Source organism: Bufo bufo, chromosome 5 (genome assembly GCF_905171765.1).
Source record: "Bufo bufo chromosome 5, aBufBuf1.1, whole genome shotgun sequence".
Taxonomy (NCBI): Eukaryota; Metazoa; Chordata; class Amphibia; order Anura; family Bufonidae; genus Bufo; species Bufo bufo.
The window spans coordinates 201,117,646-201,139,716 of NC_053393.1; the positions used below are offsets into that span (position 1 = coordinate 201,117,646).

The following is a 22,071-nucleotide window of genomic DNA, read 5'->3' on the forward strand; positions in this document are numbered from 1 at the left end:
CTGAACACCGAGGAGTATCTCCAAGACCTCTCTCCTACTTGGCCGGCCCCAGGGAGCCAGAAGTCTACTGATCGCGGTAAGACTGTTCCTAATCTAAAGGGGGCAAGGGAGGGCCGTAAAGTAGGAACTGAGACCGACCTATTAGCCAGACCTCTTAAGCCAGTTAGCCCTAGACAGCCTTGGGCGTTCAAAAACATTGTTTGCTGGCGATGTCAAGGACTGGGCCATGTGGCTGCCAACTGTCCTTTGGCTGAGCCTATGGAGTGTGACAGTGGGTGGAGGAGGTCATTGTTTGCGGGACCTGCCTACTCTGCCTTGCCGACCCCAGATATGGAGCGACAAACTTGCAGCTTGGTGATTGAAGGACACTCAGTTCAAGCTCTGTTGGACTCTGGTAGTCTAGTGACTCTTGTGCATGGCAGCCTGGTGGACACTAGGAAGCTGCAAAAGAGACAGATGGGGGTCATCTGCATACATGGGGATACAAAAGAGTACCCCACTGCTATAGTCTCTTTTGAAACCCCGTGCGGGAAAGTAACCCATGAAGTAGGGGTTGTAAACAGTCTGTTGCATACTGTCATTGTGGGGTGTGATTTTCCTCTGTTTTGGAAAATGTGGAATATGCTTGATAAGTGTTTAAGTGGGTCTGCTGTAGATCCCATTCCCCTGGCTGAGACTGAAAATGTGCAAACAGTAGGGGTGACCCAGAGTGAAACCGAGAATTTTCCCTTAGCAGTGCTTGCAGGTGATACTGATGATGTCCCGGAAATTGGTCTCCCTGACTTGCCAGTCTCCAATGATAACTTTGGGACAGCTCAACTCAGGGACCCAACATTAACCCACGCATGGCAAAGTGTGAAAGTAGTCAATGGGGTACCTCAAGATACTGGGGTAGAGAAAATATTTCCCCATTTTTCTATAGAGAATGAACTCTTATATAGAGTTGATGAGCAAAATGGGCAGGTTGTGGAGCAACTTGTGGTCCCAAAATCGCATCGCCAAAAGGTGATGGATCTAGCCCATTCACATGTGCTAGGAGGGCACTTGGCCTATGAAAAAACCAAAGACCGGATTTTGCAGAGGTTTTATTGGCCCGGGGTACATAAAGAGATAAAAGAATACTGTGATTCATGCCCAGAGTGTCAATTACACAACCCGGTAGCGACCTTTAGGAGTCCGTTAGTACCACTCCCGATTATTGAAACTCCCTTTGAGAGGATTGCAATGGATTTGGTGGGACCTCTTGTTAAGTCTGCCAGAGGTCACCAATACATTTTGGTTGTCCTTGATTATGCTACCCGCTATCCTGAAGCAATACCTCTAAGGAAAACCTCTGCAAAAGTGATAGCCAAGGAGTTGTTCCAGATGTTTACTAGAGTGGGCATACCTAAAGAAGTACTCACTGACCAGGGGACGCCCTTTATGTCAAAGGTTACAAAAGAGTTGTGTAAACTGTTGAAAATAACTCACTTGCGTACCTCAGTTTATCATCCCCAAACGGATGGATTAGTTGAAAGGTTCAACAAAACCTTAAAAGGGATGCTCAGAAAAGTGGTGGCACAGGATGGGAAAGACTGGGATTGTCTTTTACCATATCTTATGTTTTCTGTACGGGAGGTGCCTCAAGCATCTACCGGATTTTCTCCGTTCGAGCTAGTGTATGGTCGGCACCCTCGGGGTCTTTTGGATATTGCCAAAGAGACCTGGGAGAGTGAGGCTACACCCTACAAAAGTGTGATTGAACACTTGTCCCAAATGCAGGAAAGAATTGGAAAAGTAATGCCCATTGTAAAAGAACACTTGCTGCAGGCCCAGGAGAGTCAGTCCCGGGTTTACAACAGGTCGGCTAAAGTAAGAAACTTCAACCCTGGGGATAGGGTATTAATCCTTGTCCCCACAGTAGAAAGTAAATTTTTGGCCAAATGGCAAGGTCCTTATGAAATAGTTGAGAAGGTCGGAGAGGTGAATTACCGGGTTCACCAACCAGGTAGACGTAAGCCCTACCAAATTTATCATGTGAACCTAATCAAACCCTGGAAGGACCGAGAGGTGTTAGCAGCTTACAGCAGTGGGAAAAAGGAATGTAGCTTTGAGATACCAGAGGTAAAAATTGCAGACACTTTGTCAGGATCTCAAACCCAAGAGGCAAAGGAGTTTGTAATAAAAAATAAAGATGTATTTTCTGAGCTACCTGGTCGAACAGATATAATTGAACATGATATTGTAACCGAACCAGGGGTCAGAGTCAACCAAAAGCCTTATAGAATACCTGAGGCTAGACGTAAAGCTGTCTCCCAAGAAGTCCAAACAATGCTTCAGTTAGGGGTTATAGAGGAGTCCCATAGTGACTGGTCTAGTCCTATAGTCTTGGTTCCCAAACCTGATGGCACCATACGTTTCTGTAATGACTTCAGGAAACTGAACACTGTCTCAAAGTTTGATGCTTACCCAATGCCTCGAGTGGATGAGCTGATTGATAGGCTTGGTAATGCTAGGTTCTTTACCACATTAGATCTTACAAAAGGTTACTGGCAAGTACCGTTGACTGAGGGGGCCAAAGAAAAAACTGCTTTTAGTGTCCCTGATGGCCATTTTCAGTATGTAGTCCTTCCCTTTGGTTTGCATGGGGCCCCGGCCACATTTCAGAGGATGATGGACAAAATTTTAAGACCACATCGTAGATACGCAGCTGCCTATTTAGATGATGTGATAATCCATAGCACGGATTGGGAAAGTCATCTACCCAGGGTAGAAGCCGTCCTGAATTCTATTAGGGAAGCAGGGTTAACAGCGAATCCAAAAAAATGTGCCATTGGGCAAGAAGAGGCAAAGTACTTGGGCTACATGATTGGGCGAGGAGTTATAAAACCTCAAATAAACAAAGTGGAAGCCATCCAGAGCTGGCCAAGGCCTTTGAACAAAAAACAAGTCAGAGCATTCCTAGGTTTAACTGGTTATTATAGGCGTTTTATTGAAAATTTTGCCAGCATTGCGAGCCCTTTAACAGACCTTACAAAAGGGAAGGATTCAACCATGGTCAAATGGACCACGGAAGCGGAACAGGCCTTTCAGAACCTGAAGCAGGCTCTATGTGCCCACCCAGTGTTAGTCACACCAGATTTTAAAAAGGAGTTCATTGTGCAAACAGATGCCTCGGATGTTGGTATAGGGGCTGTGTTGTCGCAAGTAAGGGCTGGGGAAGAGCATCCTGTAGTATACCTGAGTAAAAAGTTAAATGAACATGAAAAGAAATACTCCATTGTAGAAAAGGAGTGTTTGGCAGTAAAGTGGGCCATAGAAGCTCTCAGGTATTATTTGGTAGGGAGAACATTCAAACTGGTAACTGACCATGCCCCCCTTAAATGGATGTGCCAAAACCGTGAGAAAAACAGGCGAGTGACCCGATGGTTCATGTCTCTTCAAGATTATAGTTTTACAGTTGAACATAGGCCCGGGCGTCAGCTTGGAAACGCAGATGCCCTGTCCAGGATGTACTGTTTAAGGGCACAGAGTGTTCCTACCCCAAGGTCGAAACAGGGGGGGAGGATATGTGACAGGACCAGGGGGAAAGTGGTGGAAGGAGTCTACATTTCACCTAGGTTCCTGTCCTATACGTTCTAAAAAGCAGCCAGGGAATTGACAGCAAGGAAAACTAGGTTTTCTCTTTGCAAGGGTTTTGTTAAAAACCTGGTTAGAAGGGCCTGGCTGCTTGGAGCAGGGAGAGTTGGGTGGGTCCCTGCTCCAATTAGCCACTCCAGGTATTCAGGGTAACTGTGGCTAATCACCTTGGAACCTGAGTGTGCTATAAAAGGGCAAACAGCTCACTAGCTGATCTCTCTGCTCCTGGGAAGAACCCTTATGTGTGAGTAAAAACAACAGTGTGTTTTGTTGATGGAGCTGGGCACAAGGCTCAGTTTCATGTAGTTAGGGACTACTACCTGTCTAGAAGTAGTGGCCAGACGGCCAGGTATTTCATTTGTTTTGAACTGTTTTGTTTAATTCTTTTTCTGCAAAAGTCAATAAAACTGGCTGAGGCCAGTTGCACCATACTTGCTTGGACTGGACTGTGTTTTATGTGCCTATAGCGCCCGTCTATCCCAGGAGACGGCGGTCCCGTGAGCTAATCCCGCTACAGTTCCAATAAACCATTGGTAGTGCACATATCCCAATAAAATGCTAGGACAAGTATGGGCACACTAGGAGGGTTTCAAAGAAAATTTTTGTGTCTCAACATGTAACTTGTTGCAGAGTGACCAACACCCCTTCTTCCGACAACAGAGACTTCTTGAATTGTGTCCATTCTCATCCTTTGATAATGCCTGAGTGACCATCTCCAGAAAAGTGATGAATTCTTATTTCTTGTACTACATGCCACTTTTAATATTCTGTAGATCAGGGGGCTTTCTACATTCTGTTTTGTGGATAATTGCCTTTTGGATCTTTTTACAGTACAGTAATTGTCTTTTTATACAGGGCAATGAGTGGGTCAATTAAAGTTTATTCCTGATAATTGCCCTGTTTATCAGCTAACCGCATCTTTTACAGCATTTCTCAATTATGCAGAGACATGGGCTGAATGGGGACAAATATTCATATTCACAATCTATACTCCCCCACAGTAGGATGATAGGTACACTTAAAAGTATGGTACTGAAAGAGAATCATTCTACTTGTTATATTGTCTATTGGTACTACTTTACAAGTAGATAATTAGCCCCTGTAAAAGCTCCTTAAAAATCACTTTGCATGAGCTACAAATTGGCTGAACTAACTTTTGTTTTTGCCCAATGTAAACATGCCCAGTGATCAGCCGATAAAGGAGCAAGCACCCATTAGTCAGCTGATCACATATTTTATCTTACTATAAAAAGGATCATTTGTTGGTGGCACATCTCCCCTGTGTAAACAGGGAATGTGCTGCTGATAAATGGAAACTGGACGAGGAAGAACCAGTCATTTGCCTCGATACAATATGATGAGTTGTCTGTGGAAATGGCAGTTAACGATTTTCGATCAACTATATTATCTAACGACACAATATTAGCAGAAAATCTGCCCATGTAAAAGAACCAAAGCTGACCATAAAGCCACATTTATTCTCCTTTATTTATAATAGTACATAGATTATTTTATCCCGTTTAGTAACTTACATCTGTAACCTGTATTAGGCAGCTCAATTATACTTTATTGTATAATCTGGATTGTGTTTTAAGGTAAACCTGATGCTTCACAACTGGAAAGCTTTTATTGGCCAATAATTACATCTGTTTCCATATGTAAGGCTTGGTCTTCATGGTTGCCTGTGGCTGCACAATTTTGATTGTAATACCTGAGCTCTACCTGCAAAATTGTATTGCCATTGGACACTGCAGGTGGGCAGGACTTCAGCTGTTCAGCAGCCATGGCATGGAAACCAGGCCTAAATGTCATATTCTTTGGAACCAATACTATCATAATGAAATGTCCAAGATCAGATCTTCTTTCTCTTTCTTTTCTTCTCTTTCATTATTTACATGCTGTTTATGATGGTTTGGTTGTTTATGTCTACTTCTACACAGATTATTTGTGTTTAATGCATCTTGTCTGTGCATTTCTATTACTGCTTTTGTATATTGAAAACCTAATAAAAATTGAGATAAAAAAATAAATAAAATAAAAAACAATGGTCATGAGGTTGAGCACATTCAAAAGTCTCCTGGGAAACAGGGCATGTAATAATTTAACAAAATAGGTATAACTCACATGGAAAACCTGCCATCATTCAAGCTTCATGGCTTCAGTGCTCCAGCTGATCTCTGTTGCTGTCCTGCAGTAATGACATTGAGACTACCCACATGTGACCACTGCCGTCAATGAACAATTATTGGTTGCAGTGGTCATGTGCGCCAAGTCACAACATCATCACTACAGGGCAGCCATAGAGACTGGCAGGAGTACCAGGGCAGCAGGAATATTCCAAATGAGTAATCTTGCGAATGATTTTGTTATTCAATCATGCTTCCTCCATTTTTAAATGCCCAGCTGTCGATGTAAATTTACTGTCTGGAAAGGGTTAACTTCCAAGCCTTCACACTGAGATTGGGCCACCCAGTGGGAAGAATATGATTAGGCCTGGGTATACTTGGTTTATAGTAATTTGTGAAAAATTTATACATAACAAATCAAATTTCTTGGTGACTTTCAGCGAAGCAGCCAAATCAAATTTTTCAAAACTTCACTCATCTCTATTTACAATAGTTCAGATTCTATAGATTCAGAATGACATGTTATTGGATTCAGGAGAATTTTTCCAGAGAGAGGGAGTGAAATACGGGGAGAGAGGAACAGGGAGGGAGCGGGTCCGAATAACATCACGCACTTAATTTCACAAATTCACTCATCACTACTCTTAACACATGGAACACTTTTTTTTTTAATTCTCAGATTTCTGCACATTGAAGCAAGAAGAAGGAGACTGTGAAGATTATGAACTGAAGTGGTGGTACAATGCAGACCTAAATGAGTGTGTTCAGTTCTGGTACGGAGGCTGCGCAGGAAACGAAAATCGATTTGATACTCAAGAAGAGTGTGAGGTCACTTGTTCATCGTAGGGTGGTTTCATTAGATCCCTGTGCACATTAGGGCCATCTCAAAACTAGCAATTATGTTCAGAATTTAAAGAGATTCCACATTTATACAGTCAAGAAACTAATCTTAAAGGTAAAATCAGTCTCACATGTGGCGAAATACAGTTGTAAAAGTTATAGCTCAACATTTGTATATCGTTTTTCTTTTTTATTTAAAAATATAAAATTGCAAAAATTAAATGTTGAATCAATTTAAACTGCATTTTTTTTGTTATACTTCAAAACTTTAGGCTACTAGCGTTTTTTGCGGATCTGTCATGGATCTGCAAAAACGCTTTTGTTACAATAATACAACCGCATGCATCCGTCATGTACGGATCTGGTTGTATTATGTCTTCTAGAGCCATGACGGATCCGTCTTGAACACCATTGAAAGTCAATGGGGGAAGGATCCGTTTTCTATTGTGCCAGAATGTGTCAGAGAGAACTGATCCGTCCCCATTGACTTACATTGTGTGCCAGGACGGATCCGTTTGGCTTCGCTTCGTCAGGCGGACAGCAAAACGCTGCAGGCAGCATTTTGGTGTCCGCCTCCGGAGCGGAATGGTTACTGAACGGAGACAAACTGATGCATTCTGAGCAGATCCTTTTCCATTCAGAATGCATTAGAATGCAAACTGATCCGTTTTGGACCGCTTGCGAGAGCCCTGAACGGATCTCACAAACGGAAAGCCAAAACAGTAGAGTGAAAGTAACTTTTGATGTCTACAGAAGGATAATTTTTTCAGACCAGGCATTTTATAGACGGCAAGGTGATACTTGAAGGGTATCGTACTATGGAAATTTTTGAAGTATAAATTGGTTTGAAAATAATTTCAGGCTTTGCCCACACAGAAGAATACAAAATCCATGACAAATATGATGGATCTCTTAAGATCTGTCATAATTCTTTTAATACATCCATTATATCATCAAAAGTAGGACTATAAAAGGGGGAGGGGGGTTCTAAAAGTGCTGTCAGTCCTTGTGGAGTCAGCAATATGTCCCCAGTTATGCTTGCTTAGCAAGCCTTCTACATGCATTACATTGTTTATTTATTCATATGGTGGTCCCGCATAACAGCTTTTGAATCTATGGATTGAAAATAGATGATTGGAAAAATTGTGTTTGAGGATCTGATAGGCCAAAGGAGTACCCTTGTGGTCTACTAAGATCACTACGCAGCAATGTCTCATGTTGCATCTACTTATTGTACTACTCACTGATAATGATTACAGTAGACTCATCAATAAAGATCAACTAAAAATGATAATTTTATAATTTATCAATCACCTCCACACAAGTCAATTATAATTACAATTGTGTTTAAAGGAGGGAATTATTGGCCAATGTAAGTGGTTTCATGGGTTCAGGGAGATGAAAGGGTTATTGGGGATATTCGTGATAGAAGGATATCTAACTTTATTGTTAAAGGACATCCGTCAGCAGTATCAACCCTAGCAAGCCATCCATAATGTCTGGTAAGGCTGACCCTGCTTATTAAAACCTTTTTTTTTTTTTTTTGCCTGACCCGTTTATATTTTTTATAAGAAATAAATGTTTTTAAAAATATGCAAATAAGGGCTTAAGTACAACTTTTGTCAAAAAGTTATGGAAACCCAACAGAACCTGACACAAGTGTGAGGAGATCCCTAGTTTTATTGTCTTTGATATTTGACCAAATAAACTTTTCACTTTTTGAAATATGTTGTTTAATGATGTAGGAGTGGTGCTCAAGAATAATAGTTGTTGTACAAAGAACATGTACAATTTTATTTTTTTGCCTCTTTGTTATCTAAATAAAGTATTTTATGAGATTTACTTTAGATGTTGTTTTTTAACCTGTTGTGATGTTATCACAAATTATGCTTTTAAAATCATTCATATTTGCATTTCCACACCGATTGGATATATTTAAAGAATTAGTAATGCACTAAAGTAATGCACAAACAATATATTTAGAGGTTTTTCAGCTTTTAAGAGGGTCAAGTAAATTATCCCCCTTCAAGTAAAAAGACTGATTGTCTGAGACTGCTCAGTTGTTTGAAAAGAACTGCTTGATTGGTTTTTCCCTATCATTTTGCACTTAGTACCCCATGATGACAAAATGAAAAACAGAATGGTTGACATTTTTGCTCATTTATTTAAAAGGATGAATTAAAACATTGGATTGACATAAGTATTCAATTTCAGACGCTTCACTCAGGAAGTGGTAGCCGTAGCTGTTTCTCAGGCTCCCACAAACCCTGATTCCACGTTACCCGTGGTCACAGTGGTTGACGCTGAAAATAACATCGAAAGTTGATAGGGCAGACATCCGAATGGATCGTCGCTGTCACGGGGACGTGCGATCAGGCCCAGTTTATCTAGAGTCACCAAAGCGGCATCAGGCCCTCGCCCATAAAGTTTTAGATGGTCAGATCAGCAGGCCGTTGCTCCAATAGTTTTTAAGGGTCCCCAGCAGGCCATCAATCCTAATTTTTCAAGGCTGTGTATGATGCCCACCTTTATGTGTAGTTTATTGTAGTGCCGGTTCCTTGTTATTTTTGGCAGTCCTTTCACTTAGTGCATAGGCTTTATGAGTGTAGGAGTCCCACTACCTGAACAATTGTACCACAATGTGAATGAGACCCTCCTTTATGTAATATACAGGTTGTATCGAGTGCCTCTTCCTTGTAATTTTTGGCAGCACTTGCACTTTATATACAAGTAAATATACAGGAAAGAATGTTTCCTAACAATTTTTCCTCTAAAATAGATTTTATCTTTGGTTTTGTGCGTATTATTGTCAGTCTCTAAAAGTGGTGTACTACTTGGACAACATGGTTCCCAGCAACGACCTGGGAGTCCAAGATGCACCCAGACATCCTCCAAATGCTCAGAAAAATGAAAGAAAACCAGCACTCACAAAAATCTTTGCTGGTGATAGATTTATTGGTCACTCATATGAGTGACCAATAAATCTATCACCAGCAAAGATTTTTGGGAGTGCCGGTTTTCTTTCATTCTTCTTATTTTGGGATTACCTCCACACAAACCGAGCACCCCTCAACCAGTACGCTGTACCGCCTGACTTCATTACACAACAATCCTCCCAACGCTGTTCCCAAACCATTTCGGTGTGTTTCCATAAATTGCTGACCTTTTCCTATGAACCAGGCACCCTCCCCTCTTCAGAGCAGGGTTTCTCCATTGACTTCCATTATACTCGGGTGCTCTACCGAGCACCCGAGCATCCTGATGTGTTCAGCCCGAGCACCCGAGCAATATGGTGCTCGATCAAAACTAGTGGCCACACCAGATACTGACCCCTCCCCCCTGTTAGGGCAAAATTGTGCACATTTCAGAGTGTTTTTTTTTATTGTGGGCTGTCTGAGGCACACCTATGCAATATTCATGCTGTCTAATCAGCACCTTGATATGCCACACCTGTGAGGTGGGATGGATTATCTCGGCAAAGGAGAAATGCTCACTAACACAGATTTAGACAAATTTGTGAACAATATTTGAGAGTAATGGGTCTTTTGTGTATGTAGAAAATGTTTCAGATCTTTGAGTTCAGCTCATGCAAAATGGGAGCAAAACCGAAAGTGTTGCATTTATATTTTTGCTCAGTGTACAGTACAGACCAAAAGTTTGGACACACCTTCTCATTCAAAGAGTTTTCTTTATTTTCATGACTATGAAAATTGTAGATTCACACTGAAGGCATCAAAACTATGAATTAACACATGTGGAATTATATACATAACAAACAAGTGTGAAACAACAGAAAATATGTCATATTCTAGGTTCTTCAAAGTAGCCACCTTTTGCTTTGATTACTGCTTTGCACACTCTTGGCATTCTCTTGATGAGCTTCAAGAGGTAGTCCCCTGAAATGGTTTTCACTTCACAGGTGTGCCCTGTCAGGTTTAATAAGTGGGATTTCTTGCCTTATAAATGGGGTTGGGACCATCAGTTGCGTTGAGGAGAAGTCAGGTGGATACACAGCTGATAGTCCTAGTGAATAGACTGTTAGAATTTGTATTATGGCAAGAAAAAAGCAGCTAAGTAAAGAAAAATGAGTGGCCATCATTACTTTAAGAAATGAAGGTCAGTCAGCCGAAAAATTGGGAAAACTTTGAAAGTAAGAGCTATTTGACCATGAAGGAGAGTGATGGGGTGCTGCGCCAGATGACCTGGCCTCCACAGTCACCGGACCTGAACCCAATCGAGATGGTTTGGGGTGAGCTGGACCGCAGAGTGAAGGCAAAAGGGCCAACAAGTGCCAAGCATCTCTGGGAACTCCTTCAAGACTGTTGGAAGACCATTTCAGGGGACTACCTCTTGAAGCTCATCAAGAGAATGCCAAGAGTGTGCAAAGCAGTAATCAAAGCAAAAGGTGGCTACTTTGAAGAACCTAGAATATGACATTTTTTCAGTTGTTTCACACTTGTTTGTTATGTATATAATTCCACATGTGTTAATTCATAGTTTTGATGCCTTCATAGTCATGAAAATAAAGAAAACTCTTTGAATGACAAGGTGTGTCCAAACTTTTGGTCTGTACTGTATATACATTTGTCTATCCAATTCGGCCTGTTATCCTGCAAGTTGATCCAGAGGAAGGCAAAAAAAAACTGTGAGTTAGAAGCCAATTTTCCCCACTTAAGCGGAAAATATTTCCTTCCAGACTCCAATCAGGCAATCAGAATAACCCTGGATCAACGACCCCTCTCTAGCATAGCCTGTAATATTATTACACTCCAGAAATACATCCAGGCCCCTCTTGAATTCCTTTATTGTACTCACCATCACAACCTCCTCAGGCAGAGAGTTCCATAGTCTCACTGCTCTTACTGTAAAGAATCCTCTTCTATGTGTACAAACCTTCTTTCCTCTGGACGCAGAGGATGTCCCCTCGTCACAGTCACAGTCCCGGGGATAAATAGATGGTGGGAGAGATCTCTGTACTGACCCCTGATATATTTATACATAGTTATTAGATCTCCCCTCAGTCGTCTTTTTTCTAAACTGAATAACCCTAATGTTGATAATCTTTCAGGGTACTGTAGTCCACCCATTCCAGTTATTACTTTAGTTGCCCTCCTCTGTACCCTCTTCAGCTCTGCTATGTATGCCTTGTTCACAGGAGCCCAGAACTGTACACAGTACTCCATGTGTGGTCTGACTAGTGATTTGTAAAGTGGTAGCACTATGTTCTCATCACAGTCATCTATGCCCCTTTTGATGCAACCCATTATCTTTTTGGCCTTGGCAGCAGCTGCCTGACACTGGTTTTTACCGCTTAGTTTGCTGTTCACTAAAATTCCTAGGTCCTTTTCCATGTCAGTGTTTTACCATTTAGTATGTACTGGTGACTTGCATTATTCCTTCCCATGTGCATAACCTTACATTTGTGAGTGTTAAACCTCATCTTCCACTTCTCTGCCCAAGCCTTCAATCTATCCAGATCCATCTGTAGCAGTATACTGTCCTCTTCCATGTTAATTACTTTACACAGTTTAGTGTCACCTGCAAAAATTGATATTTTACTGTGCAAGCCTTCTATAAGATCATTAATAAATATATTGAAGAGAATAGGGCCCAGTACTGACCCCTGAGGTACTCCACTAGTGACAGTGATCCAATTTGAGTGTGTATTATTAATAACCACCCTCTGTTTTCTATCACTGAGCCAATTACTGACCCACATACAGACATTTTTTATCAGTCCAAGCATTCTCATTTTATATACTAACATTTAATGCAGTACAGTGTCAAATGCTTTGGAGAAGTCCAGATATACGGCATCCATTGATTCGCCGCTTTAAGTCTAGAACTTAAATTTTGTTGAAAAAGTCGCAAACAAGCAGTTTCAGATTTTTTCGCCGGAAGACTAGCGAAAATATCTCATAATCTAGGACCTTTGTGTACCACCATATTGTGCAACTATGAAGCACCCTATTGTCTCCTTGGAGTGATGCTAATGGGGGAAAATAAGTGTAATACACCAGACACTGCAATAATTTGTACAAAAATGGACGTGCATAAAATACAGTATGGTCCCCTAGCCATCTAGGGGTGCAATCTAGATGCACACAGCAAAGACCCATAATGCAGCCCTGTTCATGAGTCTCCACAAATCTCTAACAGTTCAACAGTCTGTAGATTTATGATATGTTTGCACATACTGCTCGCAAAAACTGTGAAGTCAATCTGGAAAGCATTGTAGTGACTAAGCTCCCAGTCATTTGAAGCCAAGATAAATTTATGAACAATATCCTGACCAAATTACCATTATAACCACAGAAGCATTCTCAAGAGGTCTATTACCATTTCCAGAGAAAGAGTGACTGCATTTTATTGTGCTTGGGCTTACTTTTGAGAAGTATTCCACAATCTGGCGAACAAATACAGAGGATTTTTAAATGGCAGTCAGGATACAATTGTTTTCTTTGCAGCAGATGCTTCTCTGGAAATTCATCAGATATATACAGTACCTGTAATTCCATTAGTTATGTACAGTAACCATCTGTAAACCTAAGGACAGAGAATACAGAGAAGGATAGCAGGAGAAGGATTGCAACCTGCACCCTGGACGATTTCTAGTACAATGTTATTATAAACAAGTTTCCTTCAGATGTGAGAGCTATATGATACTTATACAATGGTCTCTATATGTATTGGTTCAAGGATGGCATTGTAAGTTGAAAATATTGAAAATGAAAACCAAATTTATTGAAAACTCATGACATAACTTCAACACCAGAAAAACTCATTACATAAATACAGTACCAGAACCAAGACCATTACATAAATACAGAACCAAGTTCATTACATACACTGCTCAAAAAAATAAAGGGAACACAAAAATAACACATCCTAGATCTGAATTAATTAAATATTCTTCTGAAATACTTTGTTCTTTACATAGTTGAATGTGCTGACAACAAAATCACACAAAAATAGAAAAAATGGAAATCAAATTTTTCAACCCATGGTGGTCTGGATTTGGAGTCACACTCAAAATTAAAGTGGAAAAACACACTACAGGCTGATCCAACTTTGATGTAATGTACTTAAAACAAGTCAAAATGAGGCTCAGTAGCGTGTGTGGCCTCCACTTGCCTGTATGACCTCCCTACAACGCCTGTGCGTGCTCCTGATGAGGTAGGGAACGGTCTCCTGAGGGATCTCCTCCCAGACCTGGACTAAAGCATCTGCAAACTCCTGGACAGTCTGTGGTGCAATGTGACGTTGGTGGAGAGAGCGAGACATGATGTCCCAGATGTGATCAATTGGATTCAGGTCTGGGGAACGGGCGGGCCAGTCCATAGCATCAACGCCTTCGTCTTGCAGGAACTGCTGACACACTCCAGGTCTAGCATTGTCTTGCATTAAGAGGAACCCAGGGCCAACCGCACCAGCATATGGTCTCACAAGGGGTCTGAGGATCTCATCTCGGTACCTAATGGCAGTCAGGCTACCTCTGGCGAGCACATGGAGGGCTGTGCGGCCCTCCAAAGAAATGCCACCCCACACCATTACTGACCCAATGCCAAACCAGTCATGCTGGAGGATGTTGCAGGCAGCAGAACGTTCTCAACGGCATCTCAAGACTCTGTCACGTCTGTCACATGTGCTCAGTGTGAACCTGCTTTCATCTGTGAAGAGCACAGGGCGCCAGTGGCGAATTTGCCAATCTTGGTGTTCTCTGGCAAATGCCAAACGTCCTGCACGGTGTTGGGCTGTAAGCACAACCCCCACCTGTGGATGTCGGGCCCTCATATCACCCTCATGGAGTCTGTTTCTGACCGTTTGAGCAGACACATGCACATTTGTGGCCTGCTGGAGGTCATTTTGCAGGGCTCTGGCAGTGCTCCTCCTGTTCCTCCTTGCACAAAGGCAGAGGTAGCGGTCCTGCTGCTGGGTTGTTGCCCTCCTACGGCCTCCTCCACGTCTCCTGATGTACTGGCCTCTCTCCATGCTCTGGACACTACGCTGACAGACACAGCAAACCTTCTTGCCACAGCTCGCATTGATGTGCCATCCTGGATAGGCTGCACTACCTGAGCCACTTGTGTGGGTTGTAGACTCCGTCTCATGCTACCACTAGAGTGAAAGCACCGCCAGCATTCAAAGTGACCAAAACATCAGCCAGGAAGCATAGGAACTGAGAAGTGGTCTGTGGTCACCACCTGCAGAACCACTCCTTTATTGGGGGTGTCTTGCTAATTGCCTATAATTTCCACCTATTGTCTATCCCATTTGCACAACAGCATGTGAAATTGATTGTCACTCAGTGTTGCTTCCTAAGTGGACAGTTTGATTTCACAGAAGTGTGATTGACTTGGAGTTACATTGTGTTGTTTAAGTGTTCCCTTTATTTTTTTGAGCAGTGTATATTCAGCCCCAGAACTAAACTCATTACATAAACACATCACCAGCATAAAGACCATTACATAAACACACCACCAGAACCAAGCATGGAAAATAAATACAGCACCAGAAACAAGCTTGTTACATAAATACAGCACCAGGACTAATGACTGCACAGTGTGAAACTACAGCTCACAATATGTCGTTAACAGTAGGTATGAGCGAACCCAAACTGCAAAAAACTTGACGGATGCATTCTGAGCGGATCCGCGTCCACTCAGAATGCATTAGGGCTAGACGGATGCGTTCGGGGCCGCTTGTGAGCCCCTTCAAACGGAGCTCACAAGCGGACACCCGAACGCTAGTGTCAAAGTAGCCTAAGTAACATCACTCCCTCCCACAGCCGCCATCAATACAGTCCCATGTAAACAACATCACTCCCTCCCCCAGCCCCCTCCAACATACAGTCCCATGTAAATAACATCACTCCCTCCTACAGCCGCCATCATACAGTCCTATGTAAATAACATGACCTGCTCCCCAGCCACCTCCAACACACAGTTCCAGGTAAATAACATCCATCCCTTCAGCACTAACATACAGTCCCAGTTAAATAACCACAGCTCCCAGCATTGCTCTGCCTCTCCCTTCACTTACCTCTCATCATGTAACAGACATCACCACAGCTTCTTCCCCCAGCACTTCTCCTCTTCACTGCTGTCCTGTCCTGCACTGGTTACATGATGGTGACATCATCGTAGGTCCTTCTCAACCACTGCCTGTTTTACTGATCTGTGATGTCACCACATGTCCTTCAGCATTTCCAGTGCATTAGATTTAATTGTATTGCGGTTCTGAGGACAGAAATACAGTTAGTTGTATTGAGCTGGCAGGCAGGACATTCGAGGCCTGGGAGAAAACATCAGGGGCCCAGGCCCTGAATGTTTTAACCTAGCAATGCCCCATGGTGAGTTTTTTTTATTTTTTATCCCTAAATGGACATATTCTTTTGCATTCTGTCAGCTCCCCATTGACTTTAATAGGGCTCGTGTTCGGGATCAAGTTCGGGTCCCAAACCCGAACTTTGACCTGAAGTTTGGCCAAACCGAGTGAACTCGAACTTCCAAGGGTTTGCTCATCCCTAGTTAACAGGTGTAAGGCCCGTTTCACACGAGCGTGATGGTTTAGGTCCAGATGCGTTCAGGGAATAAACTGAATCTTTAGGCCTCATGCACACGACCGTTTTTCGGATCCGCATCTGATCCGCAGTTTTTGTGGCTTGGGTGCGGACCCATTCACTTCAATGGGGCCGCAAAAGATGCAAATAGCACTCCATGTGCTGTCGGCATCCGTTGCACCGTTCCGTGGCCCGCAAAAAAAATATAGCATGTCCTATTCTTGTCTGTTTTGCGGACAAGAATAGGCATTTCTACAATGGGCCGCCTGTTCCGTTCCGCAAATTGCGGAAGGCACACGGGCGGCTTCCATTTTTTGCGAATCCACGGTTTGCGGACCGCAAAAACCTGAGCGGTCGTGTGCATGAGGCCTTACAAACATCTGCTAGAAACCATCAGTGAAAAACGCATTGCATCTGCACTTGCTTCCGGATGCATTGCGTTTTTCACTGAAGCCCCATTCACTTCTATGGGGCCAGGGCTGCGTGAAAAATGCAGAATATAGAACATGCTGCATTTTTAACGCAACGCAGAACTGATGCGTGAAAAAAAAACCGCTCATGTACACAGACCCATTGAAATGAATAGGCCAGGATTCAGTGCGGGTGTTATGCGTTCACGTCACGCATTGCACCCGCGTGGAAAACTCGCTCATGTGAAAGGGGCCTACAGGTATGTTGGGAGTTAGACAAAATTCGAGACAGAACATTTACATTTAGCCACTTACAGGTGACATCTACTCTGGAGGTCTCTTTCCATCTGGTTCAGGCCACCATAGCTTCTTCAGGCCACGATTCATCTCTGCACAGTTTGCCACCTAGATGTCTTCAGCCTCTCATTTCACCAACACATCCACACTATATACTAACACAAACTCCTGTTAGTGCCACATGTTGTGCCCTGATTATAGTAACATACACTGTGCCCCCTGAAAATAATGCACCACACACGCAGTTCTCTTTATGGTAGTGCTCCCAATAGATTTTGCCACACAGTCTGTGCCCCCATACTTTGCCATATGCACTGTGCCCCCAAATACACTGCCACATGCTCTCTGCCCCCTTATATAGAGCTACATGCTCTGTGCCCCATGCTCTATCTGTACCCTCTCATGCTCTGTGCCCTCAAGCTCTCTCTGTGCCCCCATACTCCCTCTGTACCTCTATGCTCTCTCTGTGTCCTCTAATGATTTCAGTGCCCTTTCATGCTCTGTGTCCCCATGCTCTCCCTGTGCACTCTCATGCTTTATCTGTGCCTCCAGGCTCTCTCTGTGCCCTTTCATGCTGTACCCCTATGCTCTCTGTGTCCTCAAATGATGTGCCCCCATGCTCTCTTTATGCCATATGATCTCTGTGCCCTCCCATGCTGTTCTCCCATGCTCTCTCTGTGCCATCTCATGCTGTTCCCCCATGCTCTCTTTGCCCTTTATGCTGTGCCCCCATGCTTTTGGTACCATCCTGTTCTTTGTGCCTCCAAACTCACTTTGCCCCGTAAAATATTTACCTTCCCCTGGTCTCTCAAATAGTAAACCTCTGGGGGGCACCGGCAGGAGCAGCAATATGCTCTCCTGCCCATACTCACTGCCCTGTGTCCCCATTGAGAAAATGTGTTCTACATACGCCGTACACCACTCAGAAGTCACCAGTGTACTGAAAAGTCATTTTTAGGCGCACAGGAAAAGGTGCGCTTTAGGGAGGGAAAAGTGTATTAAAAATGCAAATTACATGGGGGCGTGGCTTGGGAGCCAAGCGAGATGACCGCTTGAACTTGCAGCTCCTGCACAAAACGACTAACTAAGCATGGCATCCCATCTCACTATCTACCGCCATCCATCCCAAGGTGCCCATAACTACTTCAAGATGCCTAGAGGCAAGAGAGCCCATGCCTAACTGGACAAGTTGGACTTCTGTTTTGATAAAGACGCCGACGCTGCACAGCCGAGCCAGGCGGCACCTCCATCATCGCCTTACTCCACGGAAGCAGATCCCAGGCCCTCTCCGGCGATGCAGCGCGAATCATCTCAGCCTGTGAATGGCAATTCAGGCTCACCTCTAACCCCCATGTCCGATGCTCGGACTTCAGCAACTGGTGGTTCCGCAAGATCATCCCCCTCCTCTGACATCGTGAAGGCGCAGACGCCATCTTGCTCTGACACGAGGAGCCCAGAGAAGCGGAGGCCTAGACTTCAGCCCGCTGCAGATGTAGAGGTGAGCTCCAAAAACCCAGACGCCCACCCTATTACCTCCATACTGCACAAGCTCCCCACCTCTGACCAACCTGCATCAGGGAATCTCCTGAAAGAAATGCTGATTGCTTTCAGCGCGGCCCTCCATAACAATTTGTTCTCTCTACTAGTCTCGCTGCAATCTTCTATCACAGGCCTAGAATCCAGAGTTTTGCATGTGGAAACTAAAATGGAAGAGTTTGCGTCATCGCGCAACCATTTAATAGATAACCAGGAAGAAATGCAGGCAGAAATGGATCGCATGAAAGCTAAAATAAGTGACCTAGAGGATCGCTCTAGGCAAAATAACATCAAATTTCAGGGAATACAGGAAGATGTTGGTCCCTCTGATCTAATGGACTATCTAAAGTCCCTTATGCAGAAACTGCTGCCCTCCTGTGTGGCTTATGATTTGATCATCGACAGGGCACACAGGATTCCCAGACACCGGCATCTGCCGGAGACTACTCCTAGAGACACCCTGGCCCAGGTACACTTTTTCCGAACCAAAGAAGCCGCTCTGTCAGCAGCCCGTCAGCTATCAGAGATGCCTACACCATTCCAGTCTGTGAAACTATAGGCGGACCTGTCAGGCTGCCACATTGCGACAGAGGCGTCTGCTGGCTGCGGTTACAATTACCCTAAGAGAGCATAATATTGCTTACAAATGGAGCTTACCTGTGAAGCTCCTGCTCACCCATAATGGCAAGCAGCATAGTATCGCCTCAGTGGATGAAGGCCGTCGCTTGTTGGGTTCGTGGAACTTATCAATACCATCAACAGAAGAGACTCATCTGTCTTCTCCGCGACACCTGAGTTCTGAATGGCACATAGTCAATGCCAAGAGGGGTACCAAGCATTGACTTTGTCTTCCTACATTTGTGTATTGGAGTGCACCTCTAGTGCTTGGTATCAAACAGGACTTGTTCCCCCTCTAGTCCTAAGTCCGGATTATACACCTCCATAGGTGACTATTTTGCTCCGGTTTGAGCATTTGTTTGTTTTTCATTTTGATTTACTTTTGCATTGCATTTTAATGTTCTTCATTTGCCTTCACTGTACTGTCTCAGATGGTTGTGCACTGTGGGAAGAGGAGAAAGACATGGTCGGATTTCTTTCTAATGTCATTGATGTCTTAGCTGGTCATATCTGCCTTTTAACTATTTCCCATGGTTCTTAAACAAGTCTCTTTAAATACCAAAAGGTTTAATAGTAGAGTTGAGCGGACACCTGGATGTTCGGGTTCGACGGGTTCGGCCGAACTTCAGAAAAAAAATTTAGTTCGTCACCCGAACTTGACCCCGAACCCGAACTTTTGAGCACTAAAATGGCTGTAAAAATGTCATGGAAAGTGCTAGAAGTCTGCATCAAAATGTGGTTAAGAGCATGGCAAGTGCTCTGCAAACAAATGTGGATAGGGAAATGACTTTAAATAACATAAAATACATAAAAATATAAAATAATAATCTTGATCTAGGAGGACGAGGTCCATATGGAGCAGGAGGTTGAGGAGGCGGTGGATGTGGCAGTGTAGGTGGAAGCGGCGGTAGAGGAGGTAGCCTACACTGCTTTTTGGTTTTAAATTATAATTTTTTTTTAAATTAGGGAACACCCCAAAACATTGGGAAATATAACCTGTGATAACCCCCTCCAGTAGTGCTAAACACACGTTCAGACAATACACTGGCTCCAGGGCAGGCCAGCACCTCCAAGGGGTAAAGGGCAAGCTCAGGCCATGTGCCCAATTTGGAGACCCATAAGTTGCAGGGGCTGACCCCTGTCAGTCAGTTCGTGTAGGCGTGTGCATACTTACTGCCCCACCATGTCGCAAGTCCCAGTGATGTTCATGATCCAATTTGATATCTGCTCTATCAACTTTCGATGTTCTTTAAAGCGCCTACCATGGTGATCACGGGTGGCGGGGGTCAGGGTTCCAGGCCGGAGAGGGAGCGTGAGAAAGAGAGACCCGTCATTCAGTACGTGTAGGCGTGTGCACACATACTGCTCCACCATGTTGCTGAAATGCTGCCTCCTGCTAAGACGTTCCATATCAGATGGTGGTGCTGGTGGTTGCTGACAAAGCTTTTCCACATTTCGGCCATGCTAGCCCTGCCTTCTGAGGTGCTGGCGGTGCCCCAGCTGCGTTGGCGACCTCTTTCTCTGCCTTCGCCTTGTGCTTCAACTGTGCCCCCGCTGTCAGGTGGGAATGCCACCAGCAGCGCGTCTACCAGTGTGCGCTTGTACTCGCGCATCTTATGATCATGCTCCAGTGAGGGAATTAAGGATGGTACGTTGTCCTTGTAATGGGGATCCAGCAGCGTGGCCACCCAGTAATCAGCACAAGTTAGAATGTGGGCAACTCGGCGGTCATTGCAGAGACACTGCAGCATGTAATCGCTCATGTGTGCCAGGCTGCCCAGAGGCAACGAAAAGCTGTGGGAGGTGTATCGTCTGTGTCCTCTGCAGTGATGGCCAGCGAACACTGCGAACTAGCCATCACTGGTCTTCTGTATCCCCCCAGCCACGCACCAGTGATGGCCATGAGCTGGTCTGGGTGCCACCCTGCTGTGAACATGGTTCCTCCATCTCCTCATCCTCCACCTCTTCATCCTCCAGAACTGGGCCCTGGCTGGACAATTGTGTACCTGGCGTTTGTGGGTGCAGGAACCCACTTCTCGGAGCCACTTGTGAATGACTGGCCGGAAACTCTACGAAATAATCCCTCTTCCTCCTCCTCCTCCTGTGCCACATCCTCTTCAATCATCGCCAGCAGCGTTTTTTCAAAGAGGCATAGAAGTGGGATAGTTACGCTGAGAACGACATTATCGGCACTGGCCATGTTGGTGGAGTACTCGAAACAGCGCAACAAGGAACACAGGTCTCGCATGGAGGCCCAGTCATTGGTGGATTGGTGGTGAAGTGGTGCTGTTCCGCAGAACGACTCACCCGTGCGTGCTGCAACTGAAACTCCACTATCGCCTGGTGCTGCTCGCACAGTCTGGCCAGCATGTGCAAGGTGGAATTCCACCTTGTGGGCACGTCGCATATGAGGCGGTGAGCGGGAAGGCCGAAGTTACGCTGCAGCGCTGACAGGCGAGCAGCAGCAGGGTGAGAACGCCGAAAGTGCGCACAGACGGCCCGCACTTTATGCAGCAGCTCTGACATATCGGGGTAATTTTTAAGGAATCTCTGCACCACCAAATTCAACACATGCACCAGGCAAGGGATGTGCGTCAAACTGGCTAGTCCCAGAGCTGCTACGAGATTTCACCCATTATTGCACACCACCAGGCTGGGCTTGAGGCTCACTGGCGCAAACCACTCATCGGTCTGTTGTTCAAGGCCCGTCCACAGCTCCTGCGGTTTGTCCCCCAAACAGAAAAGTTTTAAAACTGCCTGCTGTCGTTTACTCCTGGCTGTGCTGAAGTTGGTGGTAAAGGTGTTACGCTGACCGGATGAGGAGCCGGTAGAGGATGAGGAAGCAGAGTAGGAGGAGGAAGCAACAGGAGGCAAACTGAAGCGCCCTGCAATCCTCGGTGGTGGAAGGACATGCGCCAAACTGCTATCCGTCTCAGGCCCAGCCGCCACTGCATTTACCCAGTGTGCTGTTAGGGAGATATAACGTCCCTGACCGTGCTTACTGGTCCATGTATCCGTAGTGAGGTGCACCTTGCCACAGATGGTGCAGTGCACACCTGATTTT

The 22,071-nt window shown here is 44.5% G+C and overlaps 1 protein-coding gene across 4 annotated transcripts in view; it reads left to right on the plus strand.

Moving 5' to 3' along the window:
• Positions 1–6,985, plus strand: part of LOC121002730 (collagen alpha-6(VI) chain-like) — a 252,655-nt gene extending 245,670 nt beyond the window's left edge. For all 4 annotated transcript variants that reach the window (XM_040434224.1, XM_040434223.1, XM_040434225.1 and 1 more), the window contains one exon: positions 6,424–6,985. In XM_040434224.1, the coding sequence (XP_040290158.1) occupies positions 6,424–6,590 (167 nt within the window). In that variant the 3' untranslated portion in view covers positions 6,591–6,985. The remainder of the gene's footprint in view (positions 1–6,423) is intronic.
• Positions 6,986–22,071: the final 15,086 nt, after the last annotated feature.